Raw genomic sequence first — 24,907 nt, forward strand, 5'->3', positions numbered from 1 at the left:
GTTTAAGCTTATTTTCGAAGTGGCAAAAATTACATCAATATGCTGCTAAACCTTATTTTGCATTTTTCTTAGTTATTTGTTATGTAAGGGTTATGAAACTTACATGGTGTTCATAGTGTGTCAACACATGGTGTTCACTCTAATGAATACATTTTGAGCATTGGAAAGCATCTTTGTAGTCAAATAATGCTTAAATAGAGGGTGCCCATTTTGCCCCACATGCCCATTTTGCCCCGCTTTCCCCTACGTCCGATGAGCTCTCTCGTTCCGGGATCATCATCATCGTTTTGCCATCGCGAATCATTTTTCCTCGCTTGACACTCAATCAATAAACGAGACCAAAATGGGGATCTACGTTGGGCAGGAGTGAAAACCATGGTCTGTTTTATGAAAGCGCGCCGTGACTTTTTTGCCTGACTTTCGACCGCGTGGATGAAGATTTATGGGAATTTTATACCGATTGGCATTTGGGTGATAAAGTTATGAAGAGGAGGAAAAAACGGATTCTTTTTATCACATACTATCAACAACAAGATAAGTTTGATTGAGTTTTCCTAGCAATAAGAGGTACAGAACTAAAAAATGCGGTTATTCTTTCAAATTTTGTGTAAATTATCAATTGCATACCTTTAGGGGTTCAACAAATAGAATTGGCGGGAGAGAAGATATAGGGGAAGGTAGGTAAAGACGGACACGTTAAGGGAAATGGTCAAAATCTAAGGATATATAGGTGCAACGACCATGAAAATATGCATACATTATCTTACACTCATGTTTTATCAGAAAATGTGTTGAAACTTTTATATTTCCTTCGATTTTTGCGTTTTTTCATGAATGAAAAACATGATTTTTTTCGTGCAGTTTTGAAATGTTCGGGTAAGACGGACACCTGATATGGGAAAGATGGACACCATGAAGGGTAAGATGGACACCTTTAGAAAACGTAGGAAATTGAAGAGTTTTACAGTATTTTAACAATATCTATCGCTTTCCACGTCCTGGTACGTTTATAAACCAATTCTTGGCCAATTGCAACAACGATTCATTCAGCCGTGAATTTAGGAATTGTTAGCATCGCTTCTAATAGAACGTAGAATGCAGAATCTAAGGCATCTTTTTTTTTTAATATCGGGCACTAACAGTGGAGGTTGCACCAGCTTACAGAACAACAATTTAAAACTTCGCTATAGAAAATTATTCCGCGGAAAGTCCGCGACCACAGCATATTTGAGGGACTTGTTAATAGGTCCAGCCATTTCTTACATTGAAGATTGAACTTTTTGATATCTGTAAACCCATAGAATCTCTCATCTATTCCTGAACGATTTGATATCTGCACTTTATCTTTTTTTTTATTAAAGTTGTCCAAGTCGTGACAAAATATTGGATTTCGTGAAGAACCTCATCAGCGTCGAGCGAGTAATATCATAACGCATGACTGCTATTTCACCGGTGTTTCATTTCTCGCTTATTTATTACTTTTTCTAGTTGCGTAATGGTTTATATCTTCAAAATACCCTTATTTAAGGTGTTTGAAGAAATATTTTTATCACCAATTGATATTAGAAGTAAAATAACTCAACAAATTCGGTGTCCATCTTTCCCTATGACAAAGTGTCCGTCTTTCCCGCTTTGGTGTCAGAATGTTTAAACCACCAGAAAACAATATTTTGTATTACGTTTATCCTCGTTCTTTCGCCAGTTTTTTCATTAATGATCACGACAACCCATTCATGAAATAAAACTTCCTGAAATATAAACAATACAAGTTGAAGAGCTTAAGAACGGCAGTAGTCAAATTAGATCCACAAGGGTGTACATGATTGAAAATTTGTTTTGTTCGTGGATTTAACCAATTTCGCTTATATTACACGAAAAATGTTCTCAAATGTGTTGTTTTACCTTCAGTTTGGATTCTACATTGTTGAATTAGACGAAAATTACCTTTTTCATGCATTTATGACAAGTGTCCATCTTACCCGCAGTGTCCGTCTTTACCTAACTTCTCCTAGAAGGTTTTGACCATTTTTATAACAAAAATAGATATTTCAATTAACAACTGATTAGAGTTTGATTTTAAAATAGTCACTTTGGCACAAGCTATGTTGAAATGAACACTATTATGGCATTAACTACTATTCTCGCTTAAGTATACGACAAACAGCGACCTCTTTCGGAAATACATGGTAAATATCTGCGAATATAGAACGGTACAAGTATTTTGATGAGTTGTACTAATTGCGTTACCGTAGAAACAGTCTTGTAATTAAGCGTGTGCAAAAAAGAAGCGTAGAGAGAAGATACATTCAGCAATTGTCTATATATGCTAATTTCACACTGTACACTATTTTTATTCATCCAATATCAAGCACAAATGTTTGGCTATTTTCCTCCTTCTTCCGTGTTCGATGCAATAAAAGCTCGTTAAATAGCTTGAAACGATTGAAGCCGTGTGTCTGCTACGAATGATCGCAAGATGGGAATTTAATTAAATGGAAATGTTGAAACCAATATCAACAGCACCGTTTTAGAATGCTGAATCTCCAAATCTTATACATTCCATCTTTCTTCCAAGATTGTGAATGTAGTTTTTTTTTGTCCCAAACTGCTTGAATCACGAATCTTTTTCCCTGGCTGGCCAGAGAAACTATTAGCTATTTTGCTTCACCGACACAACCTTCCAATGGTGCTAGTGCTAGGAAGGTGAATCGTGTATTTCACCCAAATAGAAGCATAGTCCGCAGTCCACTGAATGCAAAGCGATTTGGTGAACGGTTAGCGCAACACCATAGCACTGTACCGGCAAGACATGAGGCTCGGAAGCAATTGAAAGCCAGCGAGCGAGCAAGAAGGAGGGAAATTAAAAATCAAGTGTTTGAATCCAATTAATTCCGCGATGGGAAAAACTGGCAAGTGGGAGGAGAGAGAGAGAGAACTAGCCAAGAATATTGCAAACAGCTTTCGGCAGAAGACGGGTTCGAAATTGTGCAATAGTTTCACAATTTGCATCGATCGCCGTGTTTTTGGGCTTGTCCAAAAACCGTTCCTTTAATGATGGTGATTGTGTTGGTTGTTGGATTGGGCAAACGGGAAGCAACGGGCTGAAAGTTTACCGGTAGCGAAGCGTTTGAAAATGGACAGCAAGTAGCAGAACGAGGAAAGAAAGCGTATGAAAACAGCAATCGAAAGTGGCGTAAATTACGCGCCGTACTGGAGGAGAACGTGCCAATTGGCTGTGTTTTAGCGAATCGTGCTGAGGATGAAATTTTAACGAGCAACTACTATTTGGGGGCGCCGAACGTGAAATGGAATGGAAAAATGGGCACTATCTTCTCTGGAAGTTTGTGCTGAAAGAATGTTGAATGTTGACTAACAATATTGCAGAAAGTGTGAAATATAAACACTGTCTTATGGAGAATAGTATTGAATAATGGTTTACACACAGGAAGAATATAAACAATATGAAAAAAAATGAACATTCAAAGAAGAAAAGAAAAGAGTGTGGTAGAAATCATAAATGTTCCAATAAAATTACTTTAAATTAAGAAAGCAAAAATGAAAACTACTAAAATAAGATAAAAAAGAAATAGAAATAGAAAAAAGGAGAGCAAAATGGTTTAAGAAATAGATAAAAAATAACTGAAATAATTAATGCATTTAAAAACTCCATAAAAACTGAAAAAAGAAACGCGCATATTTGAAGCACAATAAAACCCGGTGGCGCCTAACAACATAATGAATTTAAATCTGCATAATAATTAGTATGGAAATCGCATTAAAATGGCATTTAGTCAAACTGTCCACTGCGGGTGGAAGCGACCCCTCCGGGGAAGAACGCTTGGTTAAACCATTCATTCGCGACAAAAAAGGTTGGCATGATGGAGGTAAAACAAAACAAAACAAAAAACCCACCCTCCAACAATATTCTCATTTTGCGGTGGTCTACCGGAAGCGACCCATGACAGCCGAGCCGAGGTCAGGGAAGCAGCGAGATATGCCATCACACAACAGGTCCCACACAACAGCCATCAATGACCGCGGGCGCAAACAAAAGTCCAATAAAAAACCGACCGTTTGCAACCATGACTCGGGGCATGACAGCATCGGTGGTCGCGAAAGGACACAGAGACTGGACCGGTAGCGCCAGTAGGAAAAAATGGTTTGTTTCGTAATCTACTTAGAGCGCGAAAAACGGGCCAATTTGGAGCGAAGAAAAGGGAAGTTGAATGTTAGGAAAAGAGAAGTAACGTAAAGCGCATCGTTTAAATATCAATAACTTTAATAATTTTTCTTCAATAAACAATAATTTTAATATGAATAACAATCAACCATTAAACAAAACTTCCAATAAGATTAAAGCAATATGAAAGAAACAGAACGTGTGTTGCCGAACATTGGTTCCTGTTGGAAAAGTAAATCAAACAGTTACAGTACAAATGAAGAGTTTTAAATCAAAGTTTTAAAATAAAGAATAAATTAAAGAAACATGAATGCAATTGTTAGAGAAGAAAGGATGGAAACGGAAACTGCTATAAAAAAACCCCATTACTGCCCCAATATAAAAAGCAATCAATAAAACTGCTCTTCCAAATCAGCTTACACATGTTTTACAACAGATCATTGTCGTGCAATCATTCTCCCCCCCTCCCTCCCCACCTCAAACTGATGCTGCTGCTACCAAAAAGGTAAATCGTTCAAATCAATTGACCCATCGTCTACGAGCGTTTTGTTTTACTTGGTTTCTTCTCCTTCTGTCCTCGTCGTAGCAAAATACGTCCAGACGACCTGACCATACAGAGCGAACACTGCTCGATAAAAGTCCCCAATTCGTTACTGTGTTTTAACAATGAGCCAAATACAAAAAAAGGAAACTAGAAAGGAAGGAAAAACCTCGTTCATAAAAAAAGAAAAACCTTCACCTTACGATGGAGAGTAACTGTATAAGGGAACGGTCATATTACTATCGTTTGGAAAAGGTAGAGAAAAAAAGGTATAAAAACTCACTTACAGAGGCAACCCGGCGGGGATACTGACTTTGGGACAGATAAAAGCGTATCGCCCAAATGTGTGTGTGTGTGTGTGTGTGTGTGTGTGTGTGTGTGTGTGTGTGTGTGTGTGTGTGGATATCCCTCACAGCGTGGACACCGTCGCATTGCAGAACGATGGAAATAGAAAAGGATGTCTCCTGTCCTTTTTCTGGAGTACGAGTTTGCGAAATTTTGTGGATTGAATTTGCATTATCCATTGTATGGCGAGTCCCTTGGTCCTTGGAGAGGACCAAACACACTCACAGACTGACCACTCGGTGGGAAGCTTCACTAGTGCGGAATAAATGCCCCAGTAGTGCGCGATATTAGTGCTGATCCTTAGCAATGATTACGACGACTGGAAGCCATACGGTGCCACAGCGCTGTTGCTTACTGCTGTACAGCGAGTGCAACAGTGTGCGCCGTCTAACGACTTCAAGCAGACCTTACCGATGGTTCGACCGTTCTGTGAACGTCGTCGACGGTCAGTACTCCGTCTCGCTCGCATGGGGGATTTCATTTTCTGCAATTTAATCATCATGCCGATATGCCAGCCGCATATCCTTTCCGGTAATCCTATTCCTGGTATCACGAAAGTACAGAACGGTACGCTGCTCGGTGCTGTAAGACAATAGTGTCCAACCAGGGGACAGGGCAAGGGGTAATCCGCTTGCCGTGTCAAATTGTTAAATAATAATTTCGAATTAAATCTCGCTCGTCGTTCGTTTCTCACTTTCTCGGTTGTTGTGCGTTCTGAAGTGAAAATAAAAAAGGGGAGAAAATTAAATATGATGCTATGGGGGTGCTTTTGGGTTGGGAAGTGAATCTTGTACACAGTTTAACAGTTTATAAACAGTTTTAAAAATATAAAAAATAAGTTAACTGCTTAAAATAATAAATATATGATCAAACTGACTAAAGAGATAAGATATTTTGCAAGAAAATCTTTTCCATCGGATTATTTCCAACGATTTATATAAAAATAAGCCCAAACTATGCAATAAAATCCGGTGTTTTTTTTCCAGCAGGCCTTTGTTTACTCACCCGACAACAGAAGTAGATGATCTGGGACCAATGTTCGACAACAAAACGTTCCACATTTCTTTCTTCCAAAACTTGAGCATAAAGTCGTTCACTACTACATTTGCACAGTTTTTTTTGTTTAATTTTTGTATTTCATTTATTCGCCACACTGCAGGCAACATTGATAAGTATAGGTTGTGTATTGGTAATTCAAATCTGCGGTCCAGCCCTTCGGCCAGCCTTGTCATTTGGAGAAGGGGAAAGTCGTGGTGGTGGTGGTGGTGGTGTGTACACTTAATAAGTTTGCTCTTCGATTTACATTGTTTTCAGTGCATTGTTTTGCTTCTCAGTACATTATTTTTTCCCCCCTTCATTCTTCTAATTTAGAAGGAAAAAGTCGCTTTCACTTCATTCTGAGCTCGTTTGTTTTGTGTCTCCTCTCACACCAATAAAACACCAATAAGGGATTGCGTTTACTTTGCGTACATCTTTGCGTTAAAGGCGCGTTGAATGCGAATAAAGGGGGAAAAATACGCAGCTCCATGTCAGTTCATTGCCAGTGGAAGCTTCATTGTTTGCCCTGTTTTACATTTTCAGCTTCCTCCTGCACTTGCAATTTCCTTTGCAACCTTTCGGTTCTTTAGGTCCTGTGCACGACGACGCTACTTTTGCACTGTTTTGCAACCGTTTTATTTGCCTTAGACGCTTAGAAGCATACCTGCCCTGTCCTGGAGCATTCGTTTTGCAAATGCAAACAAAAAAAAAAGGAACCATTAAGGCAAACGTTTTGAAGGGGAGGGGCGGTGACGAATTTGAGAAGCATTAGACAGATTTGCAACAAAATCTGCTACAAGCTACAACAAGATTGTGTTGCTATATCTGGTTATAATTATAAACTATCCTGGGGTTTGCGTGTGTTTTCGCTTTTTCATCTTCTCTCTCTCTCTCTCTCTTTCCTATCGGATCGCTTCTTTTAAGTGAAACAAAGCAATATTTACAACGGGAAATTATACAAATTAAACGCACACACACACATGCACACGCAATTATCCTTTCACACACACTCACACACACACACGGACACATGAACGGATCATCACAAAACGGGGTGTACGAAATCCGAGAAAGGAAACTGATCAGATCCACTCTCGAAGCATTTACATTTACATAAAGATCACAAAAACGATATTCCCTTAAATTTCCCGCTCTCCTGTTTTCCTGTTTTCCTATTCCTGTTCGGTGTCCTTCTAATTATTATTTGACTAAATATGTCCTTTACTCTTCTTCTCTCCACAGCGCCCTCTCTGTGTGTTTGCCGTCTCTTATTTGTTTCTACTTTACATTTTCGCTACATCCGCTTCTCCCTTCATAAATATCCGCCCTCACCACCCGATCGCAGAGCCGCCCGCAATTTGCCTCAAAAACTCTAAACAATCAATCAATCTCAACAATATCAATATTTGCAATGTAGCACATTTATGCGTGAAACATCTGAAGGAAACCATTAAATACAAACATTTCACTTCCGTGGAGCGAGATTTCATCAACCGGAGGGGAAAAAGGTGTAAGGTAAGTGTTTCTGTCCTGTGAACAATGCGTTTAACTACTCTTCTGTGTGTGTGTGTTTTCTTGTTGCAAACTAATACTCCATCTTATTTCTCTCTGAACTCTCCTGTAACAAGCGGCGTGCTTTATCCTCTATCTTGCCAGCACTAATATTGCACTATTTTGTTGTCAATAGGTATATAGGTTGTGTATTGTTAATTCTGCTCTGGTTTGCTGGTAATATTATCATCTCGCCCGTTGCTATTATACTTTCTCTCTGCAAGGATTTCTACTGTGCTGCTTTGTTTAAAGTTTCACATCGAGGACAAACGTTAGAGTTATTATTATTGCAAGTGTGGTTGGGTTTGTTCTTCTTCTTTTTTCATTGTGTATTTTATAGTAGTGGTTACAACAGTATCTTACTTGAATTCGGCAAATTGTTGCTTGTTTATGGAACATTAAGGTGAAGCACAACTTGATGAAAAGAAAGAGCAAAAACTGGGATTTAAAATTATTAGTCAAGTCAAACGCGCTTTAGAATGGAAAAAGGGCAAAACATCTATTACTGAGCGGGAGCTTTTGTTCCCCCTGTTCAAAAAGGGGAAATATAAAACATCATTTGAATAAAGAGAGACTAGCCAACACATACTACACATCTCATTGGTGCGGTGCAAGTACGAGCTGCAGCAACATGCTACTGCATGCCGTCTCTATCCATCGTTGCTACCACTCCTCACTATCTACAATTATGCTGGGCGCTAACGCGAGAGCCTGTCGACAACGTACGCAAGAACCCTAAAGCGAGGCAAATGCATCACATTCGCTTACACAATCCGATTCACATCACAACTCCGATTAATTAACGCGCTGATGGTTATTGATTGAGGAGCTGTACTTTCCCGAACGGATACAGCAACGCGTCCACTACAACGGGGGAAGGGAGAGGCTACAAAACGGCTTTGCTGACTTGCTTTAGCATACATCTTGAGCTACCATCTCTCTCTCTAGTACAAACATTGCATATCCGGTTGACGCGTTGCTTTTCTTTCCAAATGTACTTTTCACCTCCACTAACGCGTCCCCGCTACTCGTCTCTGCGCACAACTCTGCTCCACACACACACACACACACATGCATATATATCGAGTTTTAGACATTACGTTCTACTGATTTTTGTTTATTGATTCGACTGTTTCTGACTGTTTTCTCCCGACTGCTACCTTCAAAATCAAGAATATCACACACAGTATAAGATTGTGCACTTTTCGCACGATAAGTTCCGCATTCGATTACGTTTATCGATCAAAAATACGGGGAGTGTAGTGGCTTAGTTTCCCTCTCCTCCGCTTTAAACAGTGATAAACGCGTGTGGGGGAGAGAGAGAGAGAGGCGTTAGTAGCTTTAGTCATTCCCCGACCCCGTCTATTTCTTAGTTGATCCAACTCGCTCTCTCTCCAAACCACTAATTTTCGTTTGTGTTTAGCATAATCGTTTCGTTTTTGTGTTTTTTGTTTTTGTTATATTTGTTTCCGCATTGCCGGATGAAATCAAGTTGAGTTGCAATAAAAAATAAATTGAGCGGAGAAAGAGATAGTAAGAAAAACACGGGAGTAAATGTAAAAAAACGGTGTGTCGCGATAATAGCATGGATTCTTACGCACAAAATAATAATTAAACCACAATGATAATAATAATAATAATAATAATAATAATGACGATGATGCCGCGAAACTAACAACTAACCAGTATCGCTTAAACATGATGTTAAACATAACAGATGCTAAAGGGTGAGGGGAAAGGGAGAGGGCAGGTCTGTGGGACACCTTCCACACCTCTAGGGGCTATCAGAATTAAAATATACATACACGCAAAGCCGCGATCGATCACACAATGTATCGTCCCTGCTCAGGACCTAACTTCTCCTTCAACCTTCGAGAGCTCCACCGAAAAAGCTCACAACATTGGCCAAACCGTAACCCCAAAACAGTGGTGGCAGCCAAACGTTAACTTGAAATTAAAAGAAAAAGCTCTCTCACTCTCCTTCTCACGCTCTTGGTGGCTCTAAAATGATAATAATAATAGCGTTGTCGTGTCGTGTGTTACCTCCTCCTTCGCATGGGCCATCTTACTCCTTCGCTTTCTTACCGACGCCACCGCCACCGTTATTGTTGATGCTGGCCACCGCCACATTGCCGGACGGTTCGCCCTCCTTTATCGCCATCTTTTCCATCAGTGGGATTAGCTTGTCCGCGGACGAGAGCGCTGGCTGCTGCTTAGTGCTTAGATCCTCCTTCGCCAACGTTCCCTGCTGTTGCTGCTGCTGCTGCTGTGTTGCTTTCCCGCCGGTGGAATTCTTCGATGTCTTCAAATCACCTCCCGTCGTCGTTGCCACAGTCGGTTGTGGATTGTTGTTGACGCTGTTCGCGGCGGACGCCAACCCGCCGGAAGACTCCGGCGCTACCGTGGACGATGTCAGCTGCTGCACACCGCCACCCGCTGCACTGCCAGCAGCGGTCGTGATGGTTGAGTTTTGGTTCGAGCGCCAAATGCCGGCCACCGTGCGCGGCGTCGTCTTGAGCGACGTGTTGCAGCAGAGCGGCGACAGGACGCACTTGCTTTCGGCTGCACTGCGCGGATGGAGACGGTCGGGAGAGAGGGCGCGTCGCAGCAGCGGCGAGCTCGGTTCGGCCGTCTTGGCCCGCGGGAACCCCTTCTTCGTGGGCGGCGTCGGCGACCCGCCAATGCCGCCGGTAACGATACCGGGCACGACGGCGGACGGCAGTCCGGTCGCGGAGAGGGCTGCGGCGGTGGGCAGTCCGCCCGGGCTGTACGATTGTGTCGTGTTGGACGCACCGAGCGGATGCACCACCGGGCTGGACGAGCGCGTCGGTGAGGCGGGCAGCGGCGACGGGCTGGGGGTGCGGGCCAGCGGCGACAGCGGCATGTGGTCGGCCGATTTCCGCCGGTTCGAGGGGCGACCGCCGGCGGCCGCTGCCGAATGGAGCGCCTTGTTGCTGGCGCAGGGCGACGAGTGCAGCTTGTGCTTGAGGACGTGCAGCGTCGAGGGGCGCTGGTACAGTGGGGCCCCGTCATTGTACGGACCACCACCACCAGCACCACCACCACCGCTGCCGACGCTGCCGGTCGGTGTGCTCGGAGCGGACGTGCTCGGTGAGCCCGGCGAGGGAAGCGTCGGATTGTAGAGCGTGCCGGCCGAGTTGAGGGGCGACAGGATGAGCCGATTCACCGGCGAGCTGCCCGTCCCGCCGGCCAGGCTGGACTGGGGCAGCGGACCGACCGGCGACTGGGGTAAGGCACCGGCCCCGGGCACGGGCGCACCGACCACCCCCCCGACCGGTCCCACCAGCCCCGGCTGCAGCAGGTTCGGCTGGCTGCCCTGGAAGCGGGCGAGCGACTGGAAGCTGCGGCTCGGCGGCACCACCGACGTCGGCGACTGGATGCCGGCCACCATCTGCTGCATCTCGGCGCTCGCCCGCTTGCTGCTGATGCGCCGGAACAGCGACGCCTTGCGCTTCTTCTCGTTGTCCTTCTTCTGCTTGCGCCGGCTGTGGGTCGACTTTTTCGCAAACTTGCTCTGCCACGGTTCGCGCTTCCGGCCGCCCGTCTGGATGCTCGTGTGCTCCAGCGGCGTCGCCCGCAGGCTGACCAGCTCCGAGCCGCTCAGCAGCAGCTGCAGCACCTGCGTGTGGTACAGCCCCTGGACGGCTTCCCCGTTCACGTGCGTGATCAGATCGGCCGGCCGCAGACCGGCCTCGAACGCCGGGCTGCCCTCGTCGACCGCCATCACCAGATGGTGCATCGTGTAGAAGTCCGTGTCGCCGTAGTACACCCGTATCGTGTGCACGGTAAAGCCGAACCCGCGTGGACCACGCTTGATGATCAGCGGCGGCTTCAGGTTCGTCACCAGCGGGCTCAGCTCCCGGCAGGGGGAGGTGTCGCGCGAGCTGGCCGTGCTGGAGCAGTTGCCGGCCGAGTGCATCGTGGACGAGGCGACACCGCCCGTGCTGCAGCCGGACGACGAGGACAGATTCGACGCGGTCGTGCCGGTCGCGTTGCGGCTGCCCGCCATTGCCATGCTGCCCGCCAGCGAGCGGCCCACCGCCGTCGTCACCGCAGACGACGAATCATCGCTCGACGTCATCAGCGACAGCCCGAGGGCCGACGCGGACTTAACGATGTGGCGCGAGGCCGTGCCGCCACTCAGGTTGTGCAGCGAGCTCGACGGCGACGAGGTGACGATCTGGGACGGCGTCGACGAGGACGTCTCGTGCCCGCTCTGGTCGTCCTCGATCGAGATGGAAAACTTGGGCAGGATGCGGTTGTGCACGATCTTGCGCTTGCGCTGTATCTGCGGCGACACGTCATCGCTGTCCGTCTGGGACGATTCCGGCGTGCTGAGCTGCTTCAGCGAGGACAGCGGGTAGAAGTCGCTGAACCGCTTGTTCGTGTCCGGCGTTTCCGGCGTGCCCGGGGCGCCGCGCATCGCGCTCAGGTTGACAGCGGCCGGGCGCAGGCTGATCCCGTGATGCGCCAGGAAGTCTTCCCGGTCCGGCGTGGCCAGCTCGGGCAGATAGTCGAGATCGGGCGTGGAGGGCATCTTGTACCGCGACGGGTTGATGTTGAACTTGCGCAGCTCGGGCGTAATGATCAGCTTGCTGATGTCGTTCGGGCGCGCATGGGCCGTGTCGTACCCGTCCTCGAACAGGCTGGGCAGCTGCTGCGGTTTCACCAGCGTCGAGGGTGTGGTGATGGTGGGTGGCGGCCCGCTCGATGGTTCCACCGCCGGTGCGATCGTCGGTTTGACGGTGGCGGAAGAAACGGTCGCTGTGGGCGGTGTGGTGGTGACACTGCACGCACCGGTCACCGTAACAATCGTACCAGCGTCACGTGCAATTGCATCCGGCACGGACGAACCGGACGATGAAGCGGACGGAGCTGCTGGTGTTGGTACGACGGCCACACTCGCCGCTACCGTTACCGTCACGGGCACAATTGGCGCCGCGCATTCCACTCCACCGCTCAGCCGGCTGCCCGTGCTGCCGCCAAAGTTGCCGCTCGACCCGATCGACGCCTGCGACAGGCTGTGCTGCTTGCGATACTGCGGCGAGTACGAGCTGAACGACCCGAACAGCGGCGAGTCCTCCATCTCGTCCGTATCGTCCCCGCAGATCTCGTGATTGTACCGATCCACGCGCGTATCGAAGTAACTCGTGTCCTCCTCATTGTCCAGCTGCGGCACAAACTCCGCCTTCTGCCGCAGCAGGTTGTTCCAATCGAGCCCGTAAAAGTAGCAGTGCTCCTTCACCTCGTGCGCCCCGCCCGTCCCGAGCCGGTCGCGCGGGTTCTGCTGCAGCAGCGCCGTGATCAGATCCTTCGCCTCCTCCTGCAGCGGCCAGTCGTCCCCGTCCGGCCACTCGATGTCGTCGTTGACCGTGTGCGCGAACAGCTCCTCGGGCGTTTCGCCAAAGAACGGCACGCAGCCGATCAGAAACTCGTACAGTATGATGCCCATCGACCACCAGTCGACCGGTTTGCCGTACCCCTGGCGCAGGATCACCTCGGGCGCAATGTACTCCGGCGTCCCAAACACCTGCTTGTCCGAGAACTGGCGCGTCTCGCTGTCCAGGTAGCCCTCGTACAGGTTCGTCGCCAGCGACATCAGCCCCATCTTGGACAGCCCGAAATCGGTCAGCTTGATGTGCCCGAGCGCGGTGATCAGCAGATTGTCCGGCTTCAGATCCCGATGCACGATGCCGTAGCTGTGCAGATACTCGACCGCCAGCACCGTCTCGGCGAAGTAGAAGCGCGCCATGTCGGACGGCAGCGGGCCCAGATTTTTCAGCAGCGTCGCGCAGTCGCCCCCCTCCACGTACTCCATCACCAGGCAGAGGTGCTTCTTCGTCTCGAACGAGCAGTACATGCTGACGACGAACGGGTTGTCGGCGAAGCTGAGTATGTCCCGCTCGGCGAACACCTGCTCGACCTGGTTGCGCAGCATCAGGCTGTTCTTGTTGATCTTCTTCATCGCGAACCGCTGGCGGGTTTGCTTGTGCTTCACCAGATAGACCGCACCGTACGCACCGTTCGAGATCAGCTTGAGGATGTCAAAGTCTTTCTCGTTCGGCACCGCGCTGTTCGAGCGTGCCTTGAAGCTTTTGCCGACGGTGCCCGCCGTCGGGCCGGCCGAAGAGTTGGCAGCTCCCACCGGGGCATTTCCTGCCACATCAGCAGTGCTACTGTTGTTGTTGTTGTTGAGCACATTGCTGGTGCTGCTGGCAGCGCTATTGCCCGCCGAGCTGGACGAGCCGGACCCTTTCGGCGTCGAGCACGTCATTTCATCGCCGGCGCGCGACGTTCGATCGCTTGCGATCGATGAGTTTGCATCGGCCAGCTCGCTATCGTCCGCCCGCACTACCGCCCGATTGCTGCGCAGCCGCGAACGCCTATCAACGAGCTCCTCCTGCTCGGCCTCCTCCTCCAGATCGGCACAGTTAACGCTCGAGTTGAGCGAGGCCGTCTCGATGTTCAGCTCTTCCTGCAGCTCCGCGATCGGATCCCGGTTCAGGCCCAGCTTCTGGATGATGTACTGTGGAATGTCCGCCTTGATGCCCTGCGTCACCTTCGCCTGCCCCTCGGCCACCTCCAGCAGCCGGTAGAACTCTTCCGGATCGAACTCGAGGCACTCGAGCAGCCGGGCCGGGCGGGAAATGATCAGCAGCAGCTTCTTGATCACGCCCGTTATCTCCGGCGCCGCCTCGGGCGACTTTTCGCGCGTCTCCATCAGCAGCCGCTCGAGGTTTTCGCTCATCTCGTAGAAGTAGCGCGAGGTGATCAGCTTCGCGTGCGACTTGTGCAGACAGTCGCGCGCCATCTCCAGCACCTGGTGGTGCACGAACCGCACGATCGGCTGCGAGTTGCGCGCACTGTCGTGGACGATGGTTTTGTTCTCGTTGATGAAGTGGCTCAGCCGCTCCTCCATCTGCTGCGTTGCCTTCGGGAAGCGCTCCTTGTAGAACGTGTTCATGATGGAGATTTCGCTGTCCGTGATCGGCGAGTGGCTCGGGCTGCTGAGGCTGCGCGACCGCGGTCGATGGATGGGCGACCGGCAGCCGCAGAAGTTGTTCAGCTCGTCCTTGGTGCTGGTGGGCGGGCCGCCGCTACCGCAGCTGCCCGAGCCGGACGATCCTACGGAGGATTTCAGCGCGCAGTGCTGCTGATGGGACGCCAGCGGCGGACCGGTGGGCGCATTAGGCCCCGGCCCGTAGCCCACGTGCGCCTGCAGGCTGAGCGGTTGCTGGTGGTAGAGCGAACCGCTGCCGCCCGCCTGTGGTGAGATCGAGGAGGGTGGCGGGCCCATCGCCAGCGGGTGTTGATGTGTACCGGCGCCACCAGCCGGCAGGGAATGATGATGATGGTGATGCAGATGCGCCTGCTGCTGCGCCTGCTGGAGAGCGTGATGGTGCGCTGGGCCCACCATCGGATGGTGCGGATGATGGTGCTGCGGCTGCCCGTACCCGTGGTGCTGGTGATGATGCAGATGGTGATGATGCAGATGGCTGTGATGCGTCCGCGCCTCCCCCAGCCCCGGATTGCTGTCGTTCGAGGAGAAGTGCAGCGACAGCAGCTGCAGATCGTCGTTGGTCGGCACGGCCGGGAACTGGTGCAGCCGCTCCTGGCTCGAGCACTGCGAGGAAATGTTGGAGCTGCCGGGCGTGGTCACGTACCCGCTGGACGGCAGCGACGCGACCGACCAGCGCCGGCTGTCGCAGCTCTTCGATGCCGCCGTCGACGCGATGCGCTTGATCGGCATGAACGGGAACTGCATAATACTGGGCGAGTTGATGCGCGGGCTGTCGATCGGGCTGGCGGGAATGGGCGAGTGAGATCGGGGCGAAATGTTCGCGACGAAGCTGAGCCGGTGGCGGGCGACGGCCGCACTCCTGGCGGCCGCGGCCGCCGACGACGACGAGGCGGACGAGTTGGGACGCTTCTGGCCGGCGAAGAACGCACCGCCGCCACCGAGCGCCCCCAGCCCGAAGCCACCGTTCTCCTTCGCGCTGAGCGACAGCGTCGGGGCGGAATTGCCCAGCGTGGAGTTGCGCACGCGCACCAGGTTCGAGATGTCGCTGCCACTGCCGGAGTAGCGCAGCGAGTGCGAGTGTTGCGGTTTGTAGGACGACTTCCGGTACGAGGCCGACTTGTGCAGGCTCGAGCCGGACGAGGTGCGCATCACGACGGCGGCGCACGCGCCCGTCGTCGCGGTGGTTGGCGAGGCGCCACCGACGGTCGTCGTTATCACAGGCGCGTTCAATGGCTGGGGCGACACGGGCGGCCCATGATGGGGGGAAACGCTGGCCGACGGCGGTACCTTGGCGCTGAGCGGCGAAGAGCATGCGACGGGCGCACCGACGCCAAAGCCGGACGCCGGAGCCGGCACGGACGATGCCTTCATGAACGTCGTCTTGCGGTCGACCGACGGCGGGCTCGCCGGCTCCTGCTGCTCCTGCTTCTGCAGCGCGACAGCCTGCTGTGGGATGAGCTTTTTCACGCCCATCTTGCCCGGGCTGCCTATCACCGGCGGCTGACTGTTGGGGCTAGTGCCACCCGCTCCGCCCGCCCTCGTTTGCTCCTCCTGGTGGGGCGGCTGCTTCGAGTGCGGTGGCTTCGACGCGGACACAATCGTCCCGGCGGCCAGTGACTTCGTCCCTATGGGGGCGCTGCTGTTGCTTCGTTCCTTCGCTGCGATGGTGGCGGACGGTTCGGTTCCAGCTTTGCGTCCGGTGGTGGCCGACCCAGCCATCGGCAGCAGCAGCTCCGGATCGTCAAAGTTTAGCGAGCGCACCGAGGAATGCGCCGACTTGGTGCGGGTCGTGCCATCGGTCGACGGTGTGGTGGCCGCTGAAGTTGCCCCTTCGCTCGACTGTTTGTGACTGACGGTGGAGGAAGGCGCAGTCTTATTTTTGCCACCACCAACCCCTGCACCAGCACCGCTCGTCGATGTCTTCTGACTCATTTCTGCTGTGTTGGCTGATGTTCGTCGTTCGCCCGCGCTGGGGTGCACCGCTCGCGCACTCGGGAGGTTCCGGGATGTTATCAGGCAAATCTGGAAAGCGAAACGCAAAGCGGGAGGGAAACAAATGGTTATCAGGAAAGCGTTACCAGAGCGAGAGGGAATCGATCGATAAGCGTTGGAAAAAAGGGAGGACGTGGCACGTTCGTTGACATAGACACCGGCAGGGTGAGGGCATTGCCTTGAACCGGTCCCTTCTTTCTTTGCCCGTAAGGTCACAAATGCTTTATATTTTGTGTTTGTGTTTTTGTGCCCTGCCTTTGTCAAGGTGAAATGGGATTTAGAATTTCTTCCCAAAGTTCACGGCTGGACGTGCACTAACCTGTTCTAAGATAACACCATCTTGCCGGTTTGACTCGTCCGGTGGTTCCTGTACGCAGCGCAGTGTATTCGTCCCAGCAGCTCGTCCGTTTGTCGTTGAAGTCACGCTGTCTCACGCGCACCCAAACACACTATCGATTCGTGCAGCTACGTTCTTCGCTTCTTATCACCTGGCGTACACCTTTTCTCGCTCACGCCTTCTTCAGAAGTTGAAATCAGACCAGCAAAATGCACTCTTCGCTGACTTTCCAGTTCCAGAGTGTGTAGAGGAGAGAGAGCGGGATAGGGAGTGTATGTGAAATTACCACCCCGTTTCGAACCTTGCGGTGAGGTAAGCAGCGATGCGCTGGGCTGTGATAATAACGCACGCTAAAAATTTCGGCTACCCTTAGGTGACGAGGCTCGGTTGACAACTGTCCATGTTCGGCGCCGTCTTCATCGTGCTGTCGAGGGAGAGAAAGGAAACCCCGAGAAGGGAGAGAGAGAGAGAGAGAAAAAACACATATTAAATGATTATAGAGAAGAAAAAAAAAAACCGGTAAATGCGGTAATAAAAGTTCATTAGTAGCCCGGGCTGGTGGTGGAATCAGCGTGTACCCGTTTGTTTGTCGTTCGGCTGTACAGGCCGATAAGACGCAGCAGCAGCAACAACAGCAGAGCGACGACAAGCGGAAACACGTTTTATTAGATAACGAAAGGCAAACTGCAATTGCATTCGAACGGTTTTGATATGGTTGTACTGGGGTACACAGTCCGTTTCTGTGTGTGTGTGCCTTTGAGCTAGCCGTCGACACCGGCATGTCATTCCCTACTACCCCCTGGAGGCTTTTGCTACCTTCCGACACACGCACATCAGACCGATCTGGGTCCTTGATGTTGCCACTCGGACGGCCCTCTACCCGTAGTGGCTTACCTCGCGCGAGGTGAAGGTAACGCTTGGCGATCATGTTTTGTGTTCTGTGCTGCCTGTGCTTCGGTGTTGCCACGGATTATTCATCGAACACACAAACAAAACTCAGTTCCGATCGAGCAGCACACACGTAACCGGATGTTTAAGATACGCTCCTTTGTGGGCTGCTCCTCTGTAAAGCGATCCGTATCTCTCTGACCCACCATCTCGAACAAATGAACATCGCCAACCCCCCCCCTCTGCGAGAGTACAGAGCAATCGAAACCTTTTCGGGGGGGCTTCGATAAAGCTCAAACACACACCTCATCTAATGGACGCACGTGTTCGCTTTCTATCGTTTCTCTTCGGGCTAATCTCCTTGACCGAAGATAAGGGGAAGCGTATGAACACAGGGAGGGAGGAATGGAGGGGGTCTGATGCTTCTTTCTTTGTTCCCATTTTTGGAGCCATTCATCAGCCTCCACATGCCGGGGAGGGTCATGGCACGGGTCGGATCAGCTGACGGAACACACAAACCCAGACGGATCGGAGCACAAAAAAAACAGGCACGCCTCTCCTCCTTCTCCATGTGTGGATGACTTTCTTTGCGATATGAATATATTCCACAATATACAACACTCTGTACATTGTGTCTTCTTCTTCTTTTTGTTGTTGTTTGGCAATGTACAGGGCTTGGTAGTTGTAAGTTTGAAGAAAAATTGCAAAAGTCGCGATCGAGATGAGATTTGGTCAGTGGTCGGGTTTGTAGGAGCCAATGCGTCTATCGATTTGAATATCGAGCATCTTCAATAGTACTATCTTTATTATGCGTTCAGTATCTTCCCAACCGTGAAGCAGAAGCTTTCAAACACAGGAAGCAAACACACACACACACACAAATGGCTAAAATATAATAGAAACATTGATCAGCTTGAATTAAGTCTTTATGCTTGCATGCGTGATCGTCGTGTCAAGTGAGTGACGGGTTGGCTAATTTAATTCAGCTTTATCAACAAATCGCACTTCAACCATAAAATTCAGAATCTTAACAAACCTACGTGGTAGCTAAAACGAACAAGTGTTTATAATTAACGCTATAGTAAACCTCCCCTCCCGGTGCCTTGGTGCCTTACCCGGAAAGTGTTGGCGTGCGTGAGCGCGGGCTCCAACATGTACACACACACACGCAGGTCGATTGAGTAAGCGCAATAAATGGTTTTTAACTTTCAAAACCCGACACTTCCGCTATTGCGCGGCGGTGTTGCGGTTCGTCTGGTTTCGCGGCTGGGCAAAGATGGGCCCCAGATGGTGCGCGCGGTCGAATTCGCCCTGCTTGCTAGAAAGTCCGGAGACGGAAAGGCACCGGACCGGCGGCAAAGTGATCGGAATTAATTTGTAATGTAGCAACAACAAAAAAAGAGGGTCGGCAGCGGGGCCGTTGATCAATATGGTGCCCGAGTCAGTTTAATGGTGATACACAAATTAAGCTCATTTGTTTCCTCGCACTCCGTGGGAGAAATTCCGTAGGAAAAACAGTAATTGTGCTGCGAGAGGGCACTCTTCAATCAGCTGTCCCTCCGCTTTCTATGTGCTCTCTGCTCGTTCATGTTGAATAATGAGTTGTAAATTGATAGGAGAATTATTTATAGCTCAACACTGCTACATGTTACAAAACAAAAAGTAGCAGAACTTACTTACAATCCATCACACCGGCGGGGCGCGTGTGTGTGTAAAGTTTAAACAACTGAAGCGCACTGCAAACATTGCGCTCACCCGGTCTCTGATAACACCGCGGGGCAATAAGTGTTGATAAGACAAGAGAGCGCGCACTAAGGGAATGGGTGACAGACTTGTAATCAAACCATTTTCCATGCGACTACCAGACGGTATATCAATGAGTCGTTACAGCCCTGGAAAGACTGGCCAAGTCGCCCAGCAAAAGGAGCTTTTTTTTGGCCAAAACAAACCGTAAATGACGTTTCCTGATTTTTATAAACATGTTTTCGCCGAGCGTTTTATTTTGGAAAATTGCAACCTCCTCATTTCCAGAGTTTCTCTCCGTGGTGGAAATTTTTCCAACAGCGATCGTTAATAGGAGAGTTCAGCTATCGACCGGTGGGTATCACTTCTGCGTCAATCGTGTATTCCGATACCGATATGAAAACAAAACAAAAACAAAAACAAAAAAAAAATAGTTGGCCATTTTCTAGTTCCTCCAACGTGTTTTCCTCTACTTTTTTTTAGTTGCTCTCCTCCATTGCGGACGGAAGAGTTTTCCCTTTTCAAATGATAATCTGCGAACACGTGCACGCGCGTGCAGCAGAGCCAGTTCGCTGGCCATTCGCGGGAAACCCAAGCGCCTATTTGCTGTGCTTTGGTGGATCCTCATGACCACCACCACCAACAGTAGTGAAACAGATACGGGTGTGTTTAATTGCTTGGAAATTGTTTTATACGATCGTTGGGTGTTTTTTTTTTTTGCTTGCCTTCACCGGTCACTCGCTCGCTGAAGATGTTTCCACGTTTTCTGCAGGCTTTTTTTTTGGTTATGGAAGGGACGATGATCACGAACAAAAAATGCACACACAGACACACTGCTGCTCCGGTTGCTCCATCGCAACCGCATGTTATCTTGCATCGAGTTTAAGCTTTCCGGTTTCGTGACCAGCCACACGGTTTCGAGTGTGGCCATGGGGCACAGCCGGCATATTGAAAGCAGGTGACCGCAGGCTGATGATCATCTGACTACTGCTGCTGCCCCGGACGCAGGAAGAGTGCGCGAGCAAGTGTACAAGGTTGATGGGGCACGCTGCTCGTGATGACGAACGGGGGCCCCCTCCTGCTGTTGGTGAAGCTGATCTACAACAACCGTACGACCCACTGTGATGAGGGGAGGGTTTGTGCTGTGGATTGTGTGGGCTTAAGGCACACAGACACCACCACCCCAAAAGCCCTGCGCAGATAAGCCTAGTTGGTGAAGGGTAGGCAGCAGCAGCAGCGATAATTATGTTCCGCCACAGAGACACAGGCAACAGGCACTACCGTTTACTTCTTCAACCAGATCATCTCCACCACAAGTGTGTTGATACGGCAGCTACGGTGGAGATCACGCAGTATGTGAGTGAATGTGACCGGCAAACGTGACAATTCCGATTGGAGATGCCCCAGAGCATGTCAAGATACATCAGCATACAGTGTGCACGTGTCTGGCGACATCCTGTGCAAGTCTGTCCCGTGCCCGTGCGCTCGCAGAAATAGAGCTTCTAGTCTAGTCTATTCCAAGCTCATGATCGAAAAACCGATCTGGCACCGGTGGCGACGCAAATCGATCGTGCACAGGGTGGATCAGTACAAAAAAAAACCCTCTTCTCTCAGGCTGCTACTTTCCGTTTCTGATGACCATCGGACCGAAGGTTCAGGGCCGGACGGTGTTGGGTATTTTGAGTAGGTTTTTTTCAGATGCTAAGCTACCGGTGTCTATTTTTTGCTTGTCTGCCCCGTATGCCTGTGGCTAGGTGCTTTTTGAGGGCCGACGACGGGCATTATATATTGGCGGTGGCGCCCCGTTGCCAAGGGGTGCTAGAAATAGTTCGCAGCTTGTGCAGGTATAATAGCATTCCGCCCTCTTGATCGAGAGTCAAAGCCGTGTTCTATGTGTTCATAGACGACATAGACACTAAATACCAGGTACGATTCAAACGGATCATTGTGTACCGTGTGTGTCAGACGTCATAATAGGGCGCCCTTGTCGCGCAACTACCTGGACTGCGAACCAAGTTGGGTACAAAACTCTATGCGCTCCGCACCGGTAGTCAAATTACTTCCTCAGACACGTCGACGTGACTTTGGGGCATCGGCGGATAACCTCCAGCTTCTCCTCCTCTCCCCGTTGCAAGGTCTGTGTCGACGCAACAGTACACGCACCGTGGATCGTGAATAATTACACGGCTTAGAGTTGTTTTTCGCTTCCCCTATTGCTGATTTCAATGTTGCCTTGCCGTGCCGTGTGTTTGTGGTTTCCCACACGCGTGCCCTGTTGCGTCTGTCCAGCGGTTCGCGATCGTTGTGACCCATATACGATCGGCGTACACGCCACATGTCACTGCTATGGTTGGGTTCGCTCGGAGATGGCTGAAGCGCGCCAGCATGAAGGCTTTTGCGCTGGAATTATTGTTTTTTTTTTCATCTCTTTGTTTTGAGCGGTCGGTTTGATTTATGGTTACGCGAGACTATGCGTGGCTCGGCAAATGATGTTTATGAAAATGGACAGTTAAATAGGATAAGATTGCTCATTAAACAAAAGGACGTGTGCAAGGATGGCGCATTGGAGAGGCGTTCTGTGCTCAAATGGGAAGCGGCACGAGTGTCTATATAGAGAAGATAGGTTATCAAACCTCATATAGGAAATAGTTACTCCACAGGAACACGCTCTGCACTTCAAATAGTTGTGTTTGTGCTCTATTTTCCAATAAGATACCCTCAACCAACAGACACAACGCAATGGAGCTACCAAACGGAAGTATCTCGTTTGTTTAGCTCACAATCATTTACAATGGTACTGCGTCGGCAGCGGCGGTTTAGGGCGTTTACAAACCACAAACTGTAGTCTCAATTTGATAATGCCCGGTAGATGCAGTGGTCGGCAAATTACGGTTCACGCAGGTCACTCTATAGCACTGTACGCACTCGGGTTACGGTTCCTGATAACAGATGAGCTAGTCAGAAATCGTTTTTGCCAACCATCACATTAGTCACTGAATCAGCTTTTCAAAATCAACAAGGTTATTTGAAATGGAGATTTTTATCGGGAAATACATCGAGTGATGTATTAGAAAACGATGTAGTATTCAGAAGGGTTTACAAAGTCACACTGATCGCTATGATTCATTAGATTGTTCAGTATATTGGGAGTACCAGTAGGTTCGTAGCGATATTAAACGAACTTCAACCCATTTTTGCGAAAGATTGGTTACTTATTCATTGTACAAAATGTTTTCCATTGGTTTCCACTTCCTTTTCACCATCACACTAGTAAATTTAGCACCTTAGAACTTGTTTACATGTGCCCTATGAGCAGTTGCTAACAAATGGACAAACGTCTTTCGTCGTCTCTGCTCCTATTTCTATATGGGACCTAATTCTTCGCCTTATTACTAATTTCTATTGATTTTAATCGATGGAAATACACTTCTTGACATGCTCCAGAATGTCTCTGCAAGTTCGGCATGTGTTTGTGAAAGATCTTCACCGAAAATTGCCATTAGTTGTCCACTCTCTAATTTTTGTGGCGCCCAAGAAACGTTGGTCTCTTGTGCTCATGAAAGTTCCCTGGCTTTTATGTGGAAATAACCCCATTTAAACCTTGCAAACCACATTCAATAAGTTATTTACTGCTAGACCATTACCTTACCCTAACATATAATCACTCTCGGCAGCCGGGTTCTCTAAATTTTCAATTACCAAGCTGGGAACAAATTCCCTGCAAAAACTTTTTTTGTAATACATAGTTTTATCAAAATTTACATCTGGGTTATTGAATCATGATTCTTTACTCGCTCTAGTTTGTAGAAATTTGACTAGTTTGCCGACCACTGCCCATAGGGTGTTAATTGAACCATAAGCAAACTAGAAACAAACAAAACCGTTACCATCGCCACCACCAACCTCTTATCAGATGAAGCTGCGTTCGGGCGGAATTTATGCTTTTGGTTACGGGATCGCACGGCCGAGATTTACGATCGAGGCGAGCATTATTTACCCTTTTAAACAACTGATAGCAACAACTCACCCTCTCCACAACCCATTCTAAAACCAAACAACAGCGAGAAGTTGGAAAGGGAATTAATGGCACTTTAAATAAAGCCATTCCCGGGGCCCGTATCATCGACTTTTTCCCCCCACGATCACGAAGGTCACGGACACCGCTTACACCTTGCACGGATGACTAACACACACACACACACACACACACACACACAGCTTACCGAAATTGTATGCGCTCTTGAGAGGAATGTTGCTGCTGCTGCTTCGGGGGGATGACCACCGGCCGAAAAAATTGTTCGCATTGCTTGCGTCGTTTCAAAAATAGCACCAATAGTCACCAACAGTCACTCTACGGGCCAAACGGTTTGCCCGATCACCACCGTGATGGCAAACAAATGGCCCTAAGATCTTGTTTTTATTTTTTTTTAGCTTTCAAACCTTCCCCGCCTTCTCTACAAAACGATTTCATCGCGAATTCGCGTGATCGAGGGAGGAGGAGAGAGGCTTGATGGCACTCTTTCTTTGGCGTGGCGTGAAAATTCACCAAACCGTGCGCGCGTCACGGTTAAGTCCACCAGCCAGCCGGCCAGTCAGCCTGGTTGGTGATTGTTGGGCCAGATATCATGACACCTCGTCTTCCTCCCCCTTTCATAAACGTTTGTTGTTGTTGTTACTAGCCGGCTTTTTCGCACATCATTACCACAGCCCGCGAGAGAATCGCGTCTAATTTAGCGAGCAGCAGGCAGCAAGCGTGAAATACAGAATTTCCACACATACACCCATTTGGTTTCGCTGTCACTTGGGCGTGCGGGCAAAACGCCATATATGAGTCAGCTGATCGTGTGGTTTCGCTTTTCAGTTTTCACTGCCCCACTGACTTGCCCATCATTGCCGTGGTAAGGGGAGATGAGCTTCGAAAGGTTCGATGATCAAGTTTTGAGGGGCTTTGAAACGACTAAACCCGCTCTCTATGGCCCCGGCTTTTTTACCTTTTGTCAGTGTCAGGTTTGCAAAAAAAAAAAAAAACACACACACACATTTTCACTAGACTGTTTTCGCGCTCTTCACCGTCTCATGGGCGATCGCAAACGGTCAATGTCAAAACAAAACATTGGCTGCCGTTCACGCGAACTAATAACAAACTCCCCATCGGTCCCGGCTATATTTCGATGCTCTAGCGTCTAATCACCCCAAGAGTGGAAGAAGGGAGAAGAAGGAGCGTTTTGATGAGTAGAATTTATAGTTCAA

The 24,907-nt window shown here is 49.3% G+C and overlaps 1 protein-coding gene and 1 long non-coding RNA gene across 3 annotated transcripts; one reads left to right on the forward strand and one right to left on the reverse strand.

Annotated features, from left to right (window-relative positions):
- Window positions 1-6,180: 6,180 nt before the first annotated feature.
- LOC120959686 (microtubule-associated serine/threonine-protein kinase 2) lies at window positions 6,181-17,118 on the reverse strand. 2 transcript variants are annotated; one of them, XM_049610426.1, is made up of 3 exons: window positions 17,009-17,118; window positions 9,741-16,719; window positions 6,181-9,656 (listed from the first exon to the last, which is right to left on the reverse strand). In XM_049610426.1, the coding sequence occupies exons 2-3, from the start codon at window positions 16,627-16,629 to the stop codon at window positions 9,640-9,642; spliced, it is 6,906 nt and encodes a 2,301-aa protein (XP_049466383.1). In that variant the 5' UTR covers window positions 16,630-16,719; window positions 17,009-17,118; the 3' UTR covers window positions 6,181-9,639. The 2 variants fall into 2 exon arrangements, with proteins under 2 accessions (XP_049466383.1, XP_040239210.2); XM_040383276.2 differs by having other exon boundaries at window positions 6,181-16,719.
- A 108-nt stretch (window positions 17,119-17,226) lies between these two features.
- LOC120959687 (uncharacterized) lies at window positions 17,227-17,480 on the forward strand. The gene is made up of 2 exons (XR_005752233.2): window positions 17,227-17,338; window positions 17,400-17,480. It is a non-coding gene; the product is annotated as an uncharacterized LOC120959687 (long non-coding RNA).
- The last annotated feature ends 7,427 nt before the right edge of the window (window positions 17,481-24,907 follow it).

This window comes from Anopheles coluzzii, chromosome 3 (genome assembly GCF_943734685.1).
Source record: "Anopheles coluzzii chromosome 3, AcolN3, whole genome shotgun sequence".
Lineage (NCBI taxonomy): Eukaryota > Metazoa > Arthropoda > Insecta > Diptera > Culicidae > Anopheles > Anopheles coluzzii.

What these genes read in the sequence shown, in the direction of transcription:
- LOC120959686 (XM_040383276.2), bottom strand. Translation starts at nt 16,629, where the DNA reads ATGAGTCAGAAGACATCGACGAGCGGTGCTGGTGCAGGGGTTGGTGGT.